The sequence below is a fragment of the Bacillus rossius genome, chromosome 6 (assembly GCF_032445375.1).
Source record: "Bacillus rossius redtenbacheri isolate Brsri chromosome 6, Brsri_v3, whole genome shotgun sequence".
In the NCBI taxonomy this organism is placed as follows: domain Eukaryota; kingdom Metazoa; phylum Arthropoda; class Insecta; order Phasmatodea; family Bacillidae; genus Bacillus; species Bacillus rossius.
In genome coordinates, this window is record NC_086334.1 from 17207780 (window position 1) to 17220196 (window position 12417).

General features: G+C 35.8%; 1 protein-coding gene across 1 annotated transcript in view; it reads left to right on the plus strand.

The window, feature by feature from the left end:
- Positions 1-12417, plus strand: part of LOC134532728 (polypeptide N-acetylgalactosaminyltransferase 16-like) — a 120848-nt gene that overhangs the window by 104862 nt on the left and 3569 nt on the right. Inside the window, exons 3-12 of the mRNA XM_063369519.1 lie at positions 368-469; positions 1769-1836; positions 3549-3614; positions 4133-4251; positions 5498-5585; positions 6930-7014; positions 8915-9018; positions 9579-9705; positions 10874-10966; positions 11075-11158. Of these exons, the coding sequence (XP_063225589.1) occupies positions 368-469; positions 1769-1836; positions 3549-3614; positions 4133-4251; positions 5498-5585; positions 6930-7014; positions 8915-9018; positions 9579-9705; positions 10874-10966; positions 11075-11158 (936 nt within the window). The remainder of the gene's footprint in view (positions 1-367; positions 470-1768; positions 1837-3548; positions 3615-4132; positions 4252-5497; positions 5586-6929; positions 7015-8914; positions 9019-9578; positions 9706-10873; positions 10967-11074; positions 11159-12417) is intronic.

Consider the following 12417-nt stretch of genomic DNA (forward strand, 5'->3'; position numbering starts at 1 on the left):
GGGGCAAAGAAAGTGCTGCGTAATCAATTTTTAGATAATAAAACTGCTTAAATAGCACCATTTTCCACCGTGAAATACAAATTTTCCCGGAGGAGGACCCCCCCCCCCTCCTGCTTCAATAGGGGGGGATCGATGATTCTTTATAAAAAGGTATATTGCCCCCCCCCCCCCCTTTCGAAATTTAGTTGTTTCGTCCCTGGTTGGCAGGAAATTTACAATTCCTGTATCAGCAAGATTAAAAATAAAAATTATAAAAATTGGATCCGCCACTGATGCTAAGCACAAAACTTCTGACTTGGAAACCTGCTGCCTTGTGTTATGCCTGGAAGCTACAAGAATGCAGCCAGCTTGTTGCTCTGTTCTGCAGGTGCGGTGAGGAAGAGTACGAGATCTCTCCCTACCAGACGACCTCCGTCATCATTGCCTTCCACAACGAGGCCCGGTCGGCCCTCCTCAGAACAGTAGTCAGGTAGGTGGCCCGAGGCTCAAACAGCAGAGATACTTCTGCCTTCTGCTCAATGAAAGCTGTTCAGCTACTCAGTTAAGGAGTAAGGTGATGACGTGGTAATATGCTAGACTTGAATTCCAGATGATCCGGCTTCAAAATCCTTTACTTTCAGTTTTCCAAGGTTTCCTGAATTTCACTCCAGGCAATATTATGGTTCCTCGACATAAAAAAAAAAAAAGGAAAAATGTTTTATAGTCAAGAGAATCAAACTTATAAGATTGTTTTTAATTATTGTAATTAGTACAATGAAAGGTTTCCTATCTGGCTGGTTCGAGACTACAGCCATACCGGATAATCAAACGACAACACAGTTTTAACAGGAATACCAAATGTGAAAATGTGAAATGCAACCTGCTAGAAGACAGGAAACACTGTATTGAAATGAAAACAGAAAATAACGATAAACTCTAATCTTACATTCTAATACATTCCGGCAGCGCAGTAATGCCAACTGGCAGCCAAGGTCAACGGCCAGAGTCCACCCGAAGAAATCTGAGCGCGAGAGGCTGGATAAGAGCAGGACTGCAGAATGAGCCAAACCATAGACACCTTTCACTGTACTAGGAAAAGCTACACCAATTTACTAGTGGTCTGCGAGAAGTCGAAACATATTGAATATTCTTAAATGATTTAATATTTAATACAATATTTTAAATTAATTTTTTTTCCCAAATTATTTGTTACCAATATACAGTCCTACACCATATCGGGCAAATTCACAAAAAAAATTATTAAAAAAAAGTCAAATTCAGTAGAATAAGATTATTTATTGAGAAATTTGGATTTGTAATGCCAATTTATTAACAAATTGTTTTATTTTTAACAAATAATCAATGATAATGATTTAAAATTAGTAATAATATTCTCTTTTATGTATGTAATCAGATCAACAAAACAACTTTGAAAATTAAAATTTACAGTATCAACAAAATGCATGCCAATTTTTTTTAATTTCCCTTCTTTAACACCTTTTTGTAATGGTTCCATGTATATTACTTGATTATTTATTTTACTGCATTTTGGATCAATCTTTATTGAACTCCTGTGAAGTTTGTAAAAAAAATTTTAAGTTATGTAAAAATTTTACTAGAAAATTTTTTTATATTCGTGAATATTGTGACATTTGATTCCAAAATTTAATTTAAATGAAAAAAAGAAAAAAAAAAAAAAAAACAGTATTTGCAAAAGCCTACAATTTACATAATACCAACATTACATAATTTCACACTGTACTAATTACATGGCTGTGTTGTTTTGCAGTGTCCTCAACAGGACGCCCCCTGATTTGTTGGAGGAAGTGATATTAGTGGATGACTTCAGTAGCAATGGTAAGGTATGGCACAAAAAAACTACTTAAACAATATTCTCAGTAGGTAAATACATACACTGCTGTAAAGTTGTCTGTTACAAAGCTGTTTTTGAAGTTGTAAGTATTTTGTAACTATATTTTTTAATAAAATATCCCATGCCACTGTAAAGTTTATATTTTTTCTGAACCACCTATTACCAACTGAATAAAACAATGATATTACAACATTACCTACTAGCCGACTTGTAGGTTTAATTACCGACTCATTTCAAACTCTTTATGCCAAGTAAATATTTAAACAAAACCATAGGGTGACTTCTGTGGCCGTGAAATTATCTTAAGAGACATGTATCCGAGTTTAAATCCTGAGTAGGCTATAGATGTATAGCGATTTTAAGAATGATTTTTTGGTACCTAGTTATATACTATATAAGCTCCCTTTTCTCCTTCAATTGAAATGTTAAGTATAAACCCTATTATAATAACTATGTACATATGTACAGTAACTATGTCACATTCTTTTAGTGCAAATCAATCATGTGGGACTTAATTTTTTTCATTTTGTATAAAAAAACTGAAATGTAAGTATTTTTTAAAGTTATTTTTTTTTATTAAAATAAGTTACTAATATTTTTTGTTTCATAAACACATTATTTTTTTAAAGATAATTTTTGTATATATATATTCATAACTTTTATATTTAATGGTTGAATATTGGTCATATTAGAAGCAATTAAAACAAAAACAGTTTTTGTATGAGATGAAAAAGCAATAAAAGTAACAAAAATTATTGTGACATGAATTTCATGCCAAAAGAATAAATGAAAGTATTTTCAAAGAAACCTGCAAACTCAATTTGGAAATATTTTTTTTTACTCATAAGCTTATTAAAATTTATGTAAATAAAAAATTTTTAATTTATGGTTTAGGCTTGATACATGAACAACTTCAGTAATAATAAAAAAATGTACTTACATAGGGTCCACAAAAGTAAAGTCATCATATAATTTATATATATAAGTGGATGTTGGTATGTATGACATTGATGAACTCTGACACAGTTTTACTAATTGCCATGAAAGTTGACACATCAAAGTTTTTTTTCATGGAGAAGGTTTTTATGCTATCCACTTTGTCTAACTCACTACTAGATGGCGCTGCACCCATCAACTTCTAAACCGTTCAACTGATCACCATAGGTAAATTCAATTTTTATACCAGAAAATCATAGGTAGGTCATAGACATACAAACTGTAATTGGGTGTCATTTCTCTATGTCCATTTTGCTTTAACTCGCGTACAATATATCACCCTGTGTTCAGTTCGGGCAATGCCGGGTATTGCAGCTAGTAATATATATATATATAAACCAACGAACACCCAATGAAGACAACTGACAACTGACCCCAGGCAATGTGAGAAGGTTAAGACCTTGTTCTTCCACGGCAAGACCAGTTGGTGTTCAGCCAGACAGGGCGTCAATCAGGTCGCATAGTAATAAATATCAATAGCAAACACAATTTCACAGCCAACTGGTTACAGTTGTGTCATCACTGTCTCGTCTGAGAGACTGCTTACAGAGCTCTCTACTGGCCCACACACACTTGCTTTACATTTCCTTGAGCCCATAAACACAGATACGAATACAGATGTAATTTCATTTTATTAATATTATTTTTACTACTTAAACATTAAAGTATAATGTGTGCTGCATGTCTTTTTTTTTTCCAGAACAAGACGGCCTACTTTTAGCATCTTTATCCAAAGTTAAAGTTGTTCGGAATGAGGCAAGAAAAGGCAAGTACTAGATACCATTCAAAATAAACAAATTATATTTTTGATTGCACTACAAAATAGTTAAATTTAGTTACAATAAATGAAAATAAAATTACATTAGATTACAATAGTAATGGGAACCGAACACCATCTAAAATTGACAATGAAATGGAATGGATTGTGTTTAATGCTTCACTGGCATCAGAGTTGTTAAGAGACTATCTAAAACACTCTGTTAACAATACATTTATTGATGCTTGTAGTTCAAGATATATTGTAAATAGTTCATCATTAGTTTAGCTTATGATTAATAGGTGTGCAAGTGCCAATTAGTTTAACACAAAAAAACATGTGACCTCTAGATGTTTTTTTTAATTGTTCTTGATTTAAACATGTTAGTTTTTAACTGAGAAATTATATGTTATTTACTAAAAATCAAACCATTGATTTAACTCATAATTTACACTCAGTGCAAAAATTTAATTTAACATTTTAACTTTTCCACTGTGGTGCATAGATGAGAGTTGTCCTGTTGGCAGGACTGATCCGCTCGCGAGTGCGCGGGGCTGCGGAGGCCCGCGGCCACTTCCTCGTGTTCCTCGACAGCCACTGCGAGGTGAACATCGGCTGGCTCGAGCCACTGCTGGCAACAGCACAGGTAACCTTCCACTGAAGCTTGGTCCACTCGGAGCACACAGTAGCCGTCTGCCTGACTTCCTGCTTAACTCAGTACACCAGATGTGATGCAAGCCTAGTCCCTGAAATGAGGGCCACATTATCATCGCATTTACACATGATTGCCGTTCGTGTACACGCGTCAGAGCACAGCGAGAAAAATGTATTTTTCAAGTTGGGTTGCAGTTTCGCATAATTAACACCTGATTTCAAACTCGCATTTTATGTTAATTTGTTCCTGAGGTGCATACATTATTTTTTAATTTACACGCACTAAGATGTCCCAACTATTTCTCAAGCCAAGTCATCTTGTTCGTTGTTTACCAAGGTTAAAGAATTTTCTTTCATGTCTAACAAGGGAAGACTGGCTACTTGTCATCACCATTTTGTCTGAATTCACAATATACGTAAGGTTTGACTAGAAATAAAAGGGACGCAAGTGGGGAGATGAAGAAGGCCAAGCGGTTCGGCCAGTACATTGAAAAAAAGCCAAAGAAAAAATGTTTCAGCACAAGGACTCGCACCCGCGACCCTCGCATTACGAATCTGAAATCTTGCCGCTGTGCGGACCACTGATTGGAAGTTTCACTAAAATAAAAGATTTATGTATTGACCGATCCGCAACAAAAATTTTATTTCCTAAACGCTTGACCATCTGGAGCTCCCACACTTTCATTTCTAGTCAAGTCCTACATATAGTGTGAATTCAGACGAAATGGTGATGATGAGTAGCTGACCTTCCCTTGTAAGCTGTGGTGACTAACTTGATTGTACAAGCTGTAAAGACATTATACTGAAAAATAGTATGTCATGCTTTGTCTGAAATTAAGTATGTCATTAGTGCAGCTATCATGATAGTTCCTTAACACCTAGTTTCAGTCACACCTGTGCAAGTTTCTGCATGGAAATTAAATAGCAGATGTAAAGTTGTTTCATGAATACTGAAATTGAAAATGAGTCAGTGCTTCACATTTTCCTATTTTTTTTTATATTTAATCAAAATTATTTACACTGAAGTCATTCTTTTATTACAGGATCTGAATCCTGGGTAAAGCATCATTTGCAATGATTTTTTCAGTTTGAGTTAGACGCTATCCCCTGCTAGTCTGCAGGCACTGAGTCGGATATGTCAGTAAGTAATGATAATAGTAACTGGTTATAGGTAATGATGTGCTGCATTTGTATGCATGGTTTCACGTATAGTCTCACAAGATGGGAGACTCTTTCAGGATCAGGTGACGGTGGCATGTCCTGTCATTGATGTCATAGACCTCGACACCTTTCAGTATCGCTCGTCATCGATGGACCTGAAAGGAGGTACGTGACTCGCTGACTTCAACTTCAGTTTACTTAGAAAGTGATGGAAACCACGTTATGAACGTGAGTGGAAAGTGTTGTACGAGGCTAATTATCTTTAATCTGCTCGTATTCATTCCATGTTTCACAAATTCTGAAAACTTGAAACCTGTTAATGAGGCTAGTTGGTGCAAACATTGTTTTGTGTGGGTAAAGGAGGAAGCAAAGAAAATGTAATTTAGGGTTTTGACTGGTTAGCCTACTGTATCTCTCTTAAGTCTAAATTAATGTGAGCACAGGCCTCAAGCATTTCACTAGTTACTCTTGAATGGTGCTTAGCCCTGTTCTTTTCACGTGTAGGCCTACCGTTAATAAATTGGTTTCACAGTTTCTTCAGAAACATTTCATAACTTGGTAATAATATTATTTTCTTAGATGACTCAATGCTGTCCATAAATAATTCACAAGGAATAAAGGGAGCTTAGTTTGTATACGGTTGTATGACAAGGGTAATGAGGCAGGGTTATATATATTTTTGTTTGGTCACGATGCCCTGAAAGCTATCAGGAAGATGAGGGGTGGAATTAAAGTCAGTTTAATGAAGTAAAAGATGTAAAATTTCAACATTAGACCAATTACAGTAAATTAATTTATTAGATGTGAAAATAATGACACCAAAATTAATAAAATTGAGTTTCACCATAGAAACTGGAATCGTTATAAAATTTCCTATGCTTTAAAGTACAGTCCTTAAAGTAGCCATAAAGCAAATGATAAAACATTCATTATGAGAAGTTACTAATTAGTATCATTATAACGTTGTAAATAGTGGTTTTAGCAATTAGATAAAAAAACAAGTAGTACATACTAGGTACTGAATAAAATTAAAAGTTTCAAAGTAAAAGTTATATATAGTAACTGTTTATAGGGATTTGAGTCTGCATTAGTACAGAGTATTTAAAAAGTTTCAAAATAAAAATTACTTACAGTAAATGTTTGTGAGAATTAAAATCTGTATACTTCTAGTACATATTTCAGGCTAGACTATAAATTAGCAAGGCATTTCAGTTGTGATGTCTGCTATGATGGAACAAATGAAAGTGTCATGGTGGACACTTCAGTTTTCTCAATAGAAATATTTATTCACAAATTATTGTGTGAAAATATTATATTGATTTAGAATCATACATACTTATATAAATGGGTACCACAATGGCTTTTATAGATGATAGTATTTATCTGCAAGAAATACAGGTACATATCCCAAGGTTTCGCATACTATGCCAATAATGTATAAATACACAAAGAAATCAACTCTAACAGTGAAATGAATATTATTTTCATTGGTCATGTGACTCTGTGCAGGCTTCGACTGGGGTCTGCATTTCAAGTGGATACCGCTGAGTGAAACCGACAAGGAGGCACGATACCACCCATTTTCTCCATTTTCGTAAGTGCGTGCTCTGTTACGGTTATGCAATTACAATGGATACATGCCGGCCATAAAATACTGCAGTACCTATCAAGTATTTTTATAGAGCAAAAACTGATTATTTCAAACTCCCTTCGTAGCTGTTATCACAGGCCCTAACATCAACGTGGAATTTGGCTTTGAACAGGGCTATCCAAACCATCTGGGGTAACTGCACACTTACCATGCGACACATCACAGTATTTGTTTTCAATAGTTGCACTGAACCTGAACTCACAAGGGTCGTGGCACAAAACTATGTGCAGGCAAACACAGCTAAGGCTTCGTCTGAATCCTGGTTGATTAAGATTTGCCATTAACTCAAAATGTAACGAGCTAAATAACACAAGTGAAATATTTGAAGTTACAATTGTGTACATGTTTTCATGTTACATGATGTCAAAATGATATTTATTGTTTTGCATTTAGTTACACTGGGCTTGAAACTGTAATTGAAGTGTGTTGGCTGTATTCAAAGTATTTTTTACACTTGTGTAGAGCTGGATAATACATTTTACTAAAGTTACTTTTGTGATATGAATATAGAATCTCTGTATGTAAAAATGTATATTGTATATGACATATCCTTTACCAGCCCATGTTGTCAGTCCAACACACACACACACATACAAAGAAATAAATACAAAGGCTTGCTTTACAATTATTAAATAAACTTTTACAAAAAGTTTTCGTGACACTGACTCTTAACCACAACAAAGCCTAAGCCAAGTGACATAGTTAAATGGGTGACAAGACAAGTCAACTAGGGAGACATTGAGAAACAAGTCAACTGGGGAGACATTGAATCAGATGAAAACAAAAAAAAAAAAAAAACACTATGCCAAAGTGAAGGCAAGATGCAAACCGAGAACTAGCAGCGCAACAAGCCCGACGCTGGGTTGCAGCGGGTGGTAGTCGAACAAATCCTAGCAAGCAGTACCACAGAAAAGAAAAGACCAATAACACCAATCATAATTTCGAAAGGGCAAGCCAAAGGGAACTTAGGATTGCTAAAAGGACACTTATCGCCTGCCCTGACCAACAGATCTGCCCGCTGCCCCAAGCCAGTATAGTGAGAGAGACAAGGCAGCCAAACTACAAGTTACACTAAAACAGCACTAGCTCTATGCTACCTTGCGGCTGTCCTCCTCCGCGACCCAAGTGACGCTGCTCAGCAGCCCCAAAATTTATATGGTAGATAATGTATCAAAAACTTAATATCTCAATACAGTGGAACCCTTTTTTTTACATTCCTGTTGACACATTTTGTTGCTGCTTAACTTTACTTAACCCTGTTAGTCACACTTTGTTAATTCCTAGGATATATTACTTTTTTCTAAACTATTTTTGGATTTTTCGTTAAGCTATAATTATAATAACATACAATTATATAATAATTTATAAAATTATATTTATTTTTTTTTAAGCTGCATTAAAAACTTCAGATAGGTACATTTGAAACAGCAGAATTTAAGTATTTTCAGCATTGTTTCCTTGTAGGATGAAATACTGCTCCTGAAACAAAAGTGTGAAAATATAAATATGCAGGGCTGTTGCAACTAAGGACCCAGGGGCAAACAATTTCTCGGGATCCATCCACGTTACTGAATGTACAATTTTTCAAAACCCACGATTTAAAAAAAAATCCAATGACTAAACTTTACTGTAGCTGTAACTGTAAATGTGATCTGTGCACATTGCATAACTTGTAATTTTTTCTATTATCAACATATGCATTAAAAAAAATATTTTGAAACTTAACCAGACCCAGATTTTGCACCCTTGATGGCCCTGAAAATGTGTGTTAACTATTAGAATAATTTAAAAAAAAACTTTCAAAGCAGGGCTGTTTGACTTGTGGTGTTGTTTTGCGGTGTAGGAGTCCCGTGGTGCCCGGGGGACTGTTCCTAGTCAGCAGGGAGTGGTTCAGTCAACTCGGAGCTTTCGATGCCGGCCTGGAAGTGTGGGGAGCCGAAAGCTTAGGTCAGTACACTCGACTATCTGCGAAACAAACTGTATAAAGGTTAAATGGCGAGTATTGACTGGTCTCTCGAGGTGGGACCCCACAAACACCTGTCACCCCTGAACCAGATGTGAAATAAGGGACCAAGGAGTCGCTCATTGGGGAAATGGTAAGTTGCCCGGCGTAAACCTAATGGTCATCCAGATTTCCAATGAAAATATTCTAGTTCGACTCCTCCTGGGAAATAAACCTGGACCACTGTGACTTGTCCAGCTAAAAAAAAAAAAAAAAAAAAATTAAAAAGCAGGGTTTTTGATAAATGTGACTGATTATATTTTAAGATAAGGTTCACACTATCCGAAAATTAATATTTTAACACAAAAATATTAAAATCTTTAACATATGCTATAAAAATAAATTAAATACAATTAATAGTTTATTTCTTTTCAGGGTGCAAAGGTGTAATTTTGTTTTTTATAAAAAAAAATACAAGTGAAAACATTGATGTTCCATCATGGCCGTAGCAGAAATGTTCTCTCTGGGTTACGTCTCACCCTGCCTGTGGTGGTGCTGGGCGCAGAGATCTCCCTGAAGACGTGGCTGTGTGGCGGGCGGCTGCTGGTCGTGCCTTGCAGCAGGGTGGGCCACGTGTTCCGCAAGAAGCACCCCTACACCTTCCCGGACGGCAACGCCTACACCTATCTCAGGTTCCTCATTTGCACTAGCCGCCATGTTTCAAAAAGTAGGGTACTGATTTGCCAATGAAGAGACTGAAATAACACAAAATAAAAAGGTGCCTAACAGGAGCGTATTACATTTTGGAAAGGAGGGGGAGGGGGGGGGGAGGGTACTAGAACCACTTTGCCTGTTGTTTGCTTTCAAATTTTTTTCCATTTGTTTGCAGGAATGATAGAATTTTTTTTAGGATTTAATAGGAGTTTTTTGTGTGTATGTGTGTTGGGGGGGGGGGGGGGAGGATACATCCCCTCATTCCTCCCCTGTAAAAGTTCCTGGTATCCAGAGTCTTTTCATAAGAGAAGCAAAATTATATCATATTCCATAATAATAATGACTCTCGGAATAGTAACTTTTAACACTCTGTATGTTCACACATCCTGGTGTTAATATCTAAACGTACTTTCTTTTTAAAATGTATCTAACAGTTGCAGCTTTACCTGCAAATTTTCTATAGTAATCAGAATCTACAATAAACAGTAACAGCAACACTGCACATTGGGAAGCAAAGTTAAAAAGCATCCATCTGCTATTTGCAGAAAAAGTTTGGGGAAAAAAAATAAATCAGTTTAAACATTTGCACTAGACACTTCCTTTGAGCATAACATCACATTTAATTCATACACTGCTGTGCATAATATATCTTAATTGTCTCTTGGTGATGATTACTACAGAAGAAAGACATGTTTGGAACTCAAAACATATTGTGAATGTTTTTAATTTACTATAATTTCTTTAGTGTGTAACAAACAGAAATGAAGTAGAACATTTTGTTAAGTTTGCAGATATTAAACCACTTTTCTGTGGTCCTAGTACTGATCCAATAAATAAAAAATAAAAAAAATCATACATACACAGGCACATAAACAAAGAAATATATACAGCAACTCATAGACAGACATACAAACACATTCCCTGTATTATGCATAATTATTTCCTAGGCCCTTAGGAAGTGGAAAAAAGGGTTCCGTTTTATGTAGAGCTCAATTTTTTTCCATTCAAAAAATTTACAGCTTTTACTGAATTCTCATATTGTATATATTTTAGTAGAAGTTTTCATAATAAATGACACCAGCAACAACAGCACGTCATTATAACTGCAGGTCACAAAAGCAATGAATTAAAACTTTGTTTCTGCAGGAACACAAAACGAATAGCTGACGTATGGCTGGACGAATACAAGCAGTTTTTCTACGAGGCTAAGCCGAATGCCAAAGACATATCTTCAGGCAGGTTAGTGGTGTACTCTCACTTGTTTGGATCCTTTGGTTTCTTCACTGATGTTGGATGTGGACCATAGCCACTGTGCTCACAGCATTTCATTTTTTTCTTTTCTTCTAGTCTCGATGAACGACTGTCGCTGAAATCCAGGTTAGACTGCAAGCCATTCCAGTGGTTCCTTGAAAATGTCTTCCCAGAGCTGAGGTAAGTCTGAATCAAATATACAGAAACTTATTTTTGGGATAAGTCCCTATTTACTCCTGAATTTATGTTTACTTTCATTGTTTACTAGATTTAAATTCACAAATGCACTCATGATAACTTTGTATTCATCTAAATATTATAACAGTGTACGAAAATCAAGTGATCAATTTCAAATCTTATTATATCAATATATTTTGATCCTATAAGATGTATACTATATCACAATCATAACCAAATCATATATATGATCCTGATCACTAATGATGCCTTTATGTCAAATGAACAAGAATGGTACCCTTAAAGATAGGTTTTTGAAGATTTTTGTTCTTTGACCTTATTTGGAAAAATAAAGTGATCTTAAAATGTCTGACCGTTGATGAAACACTATCGTTCAGTATCAAAATAACTTGCAGAACTGAGATGAGCATCAGCATACTGATGACAAAAAAAAACACAGATGCTTATGTTTCAGAAGGTTACAATATCACACATAACTAAAAACTCTTTTTGTAAATCCAAGATGTCCTATCATTGAAACACTTCATATATGGTAGGTATATGTTGTTTACAATATCATCACATTTTGAAAAGTAAAATTCTGAGAGGAACTTACTATCGTAAAATTATCATGTATCCAAGTTTATTCTTTCATCCCGAATAGCATGGTCGTGTAGACACTAAACCTGTGGTACATGATACGTGCTGTTTTAATTAGGAATGTCGAAAGATTTTGTACATAACAAAAACTTGTGATACAAAAATGAATTAAGTTTTTTAAGTTGAATACAAAAAGAAAAAAAATTTCCGCAAGACCTGACATAATTTATTTGTATTGCCATAAACAAGTTTTTTCAGGAAATAATCTTGCGACGTACTAAATTAAAACACACATCATGTAACACAGGATCAATACATACACGATCGTGACATCACATTAGAGGATAAACTTGGATGTGTGATACGGAACATTTACTTCTGTTATTGGAAATTAGAACTGTTGATGGTGTTTGGGAGATCAGACCGTTTGCCATCACTGCGGGGAAATGGACGTGGTGTGGACCAGGCAAGATGATTCAGGAGTTACGGTAACCGTGCGTGTGTGAAGCCCGAGCGGATGCACGGGGCCTGCTCGCAGTGGTGTAGCAAGCGGGTGGCAGGGATGGCCAGGGGCGCAGGAGCATGGGGGGGCGGGGGAGGGTCGCCGCCGCGATGGTTTCACTGTTACCATCTCCTCGACCTCTCGACCTAGCCGGGCGCTC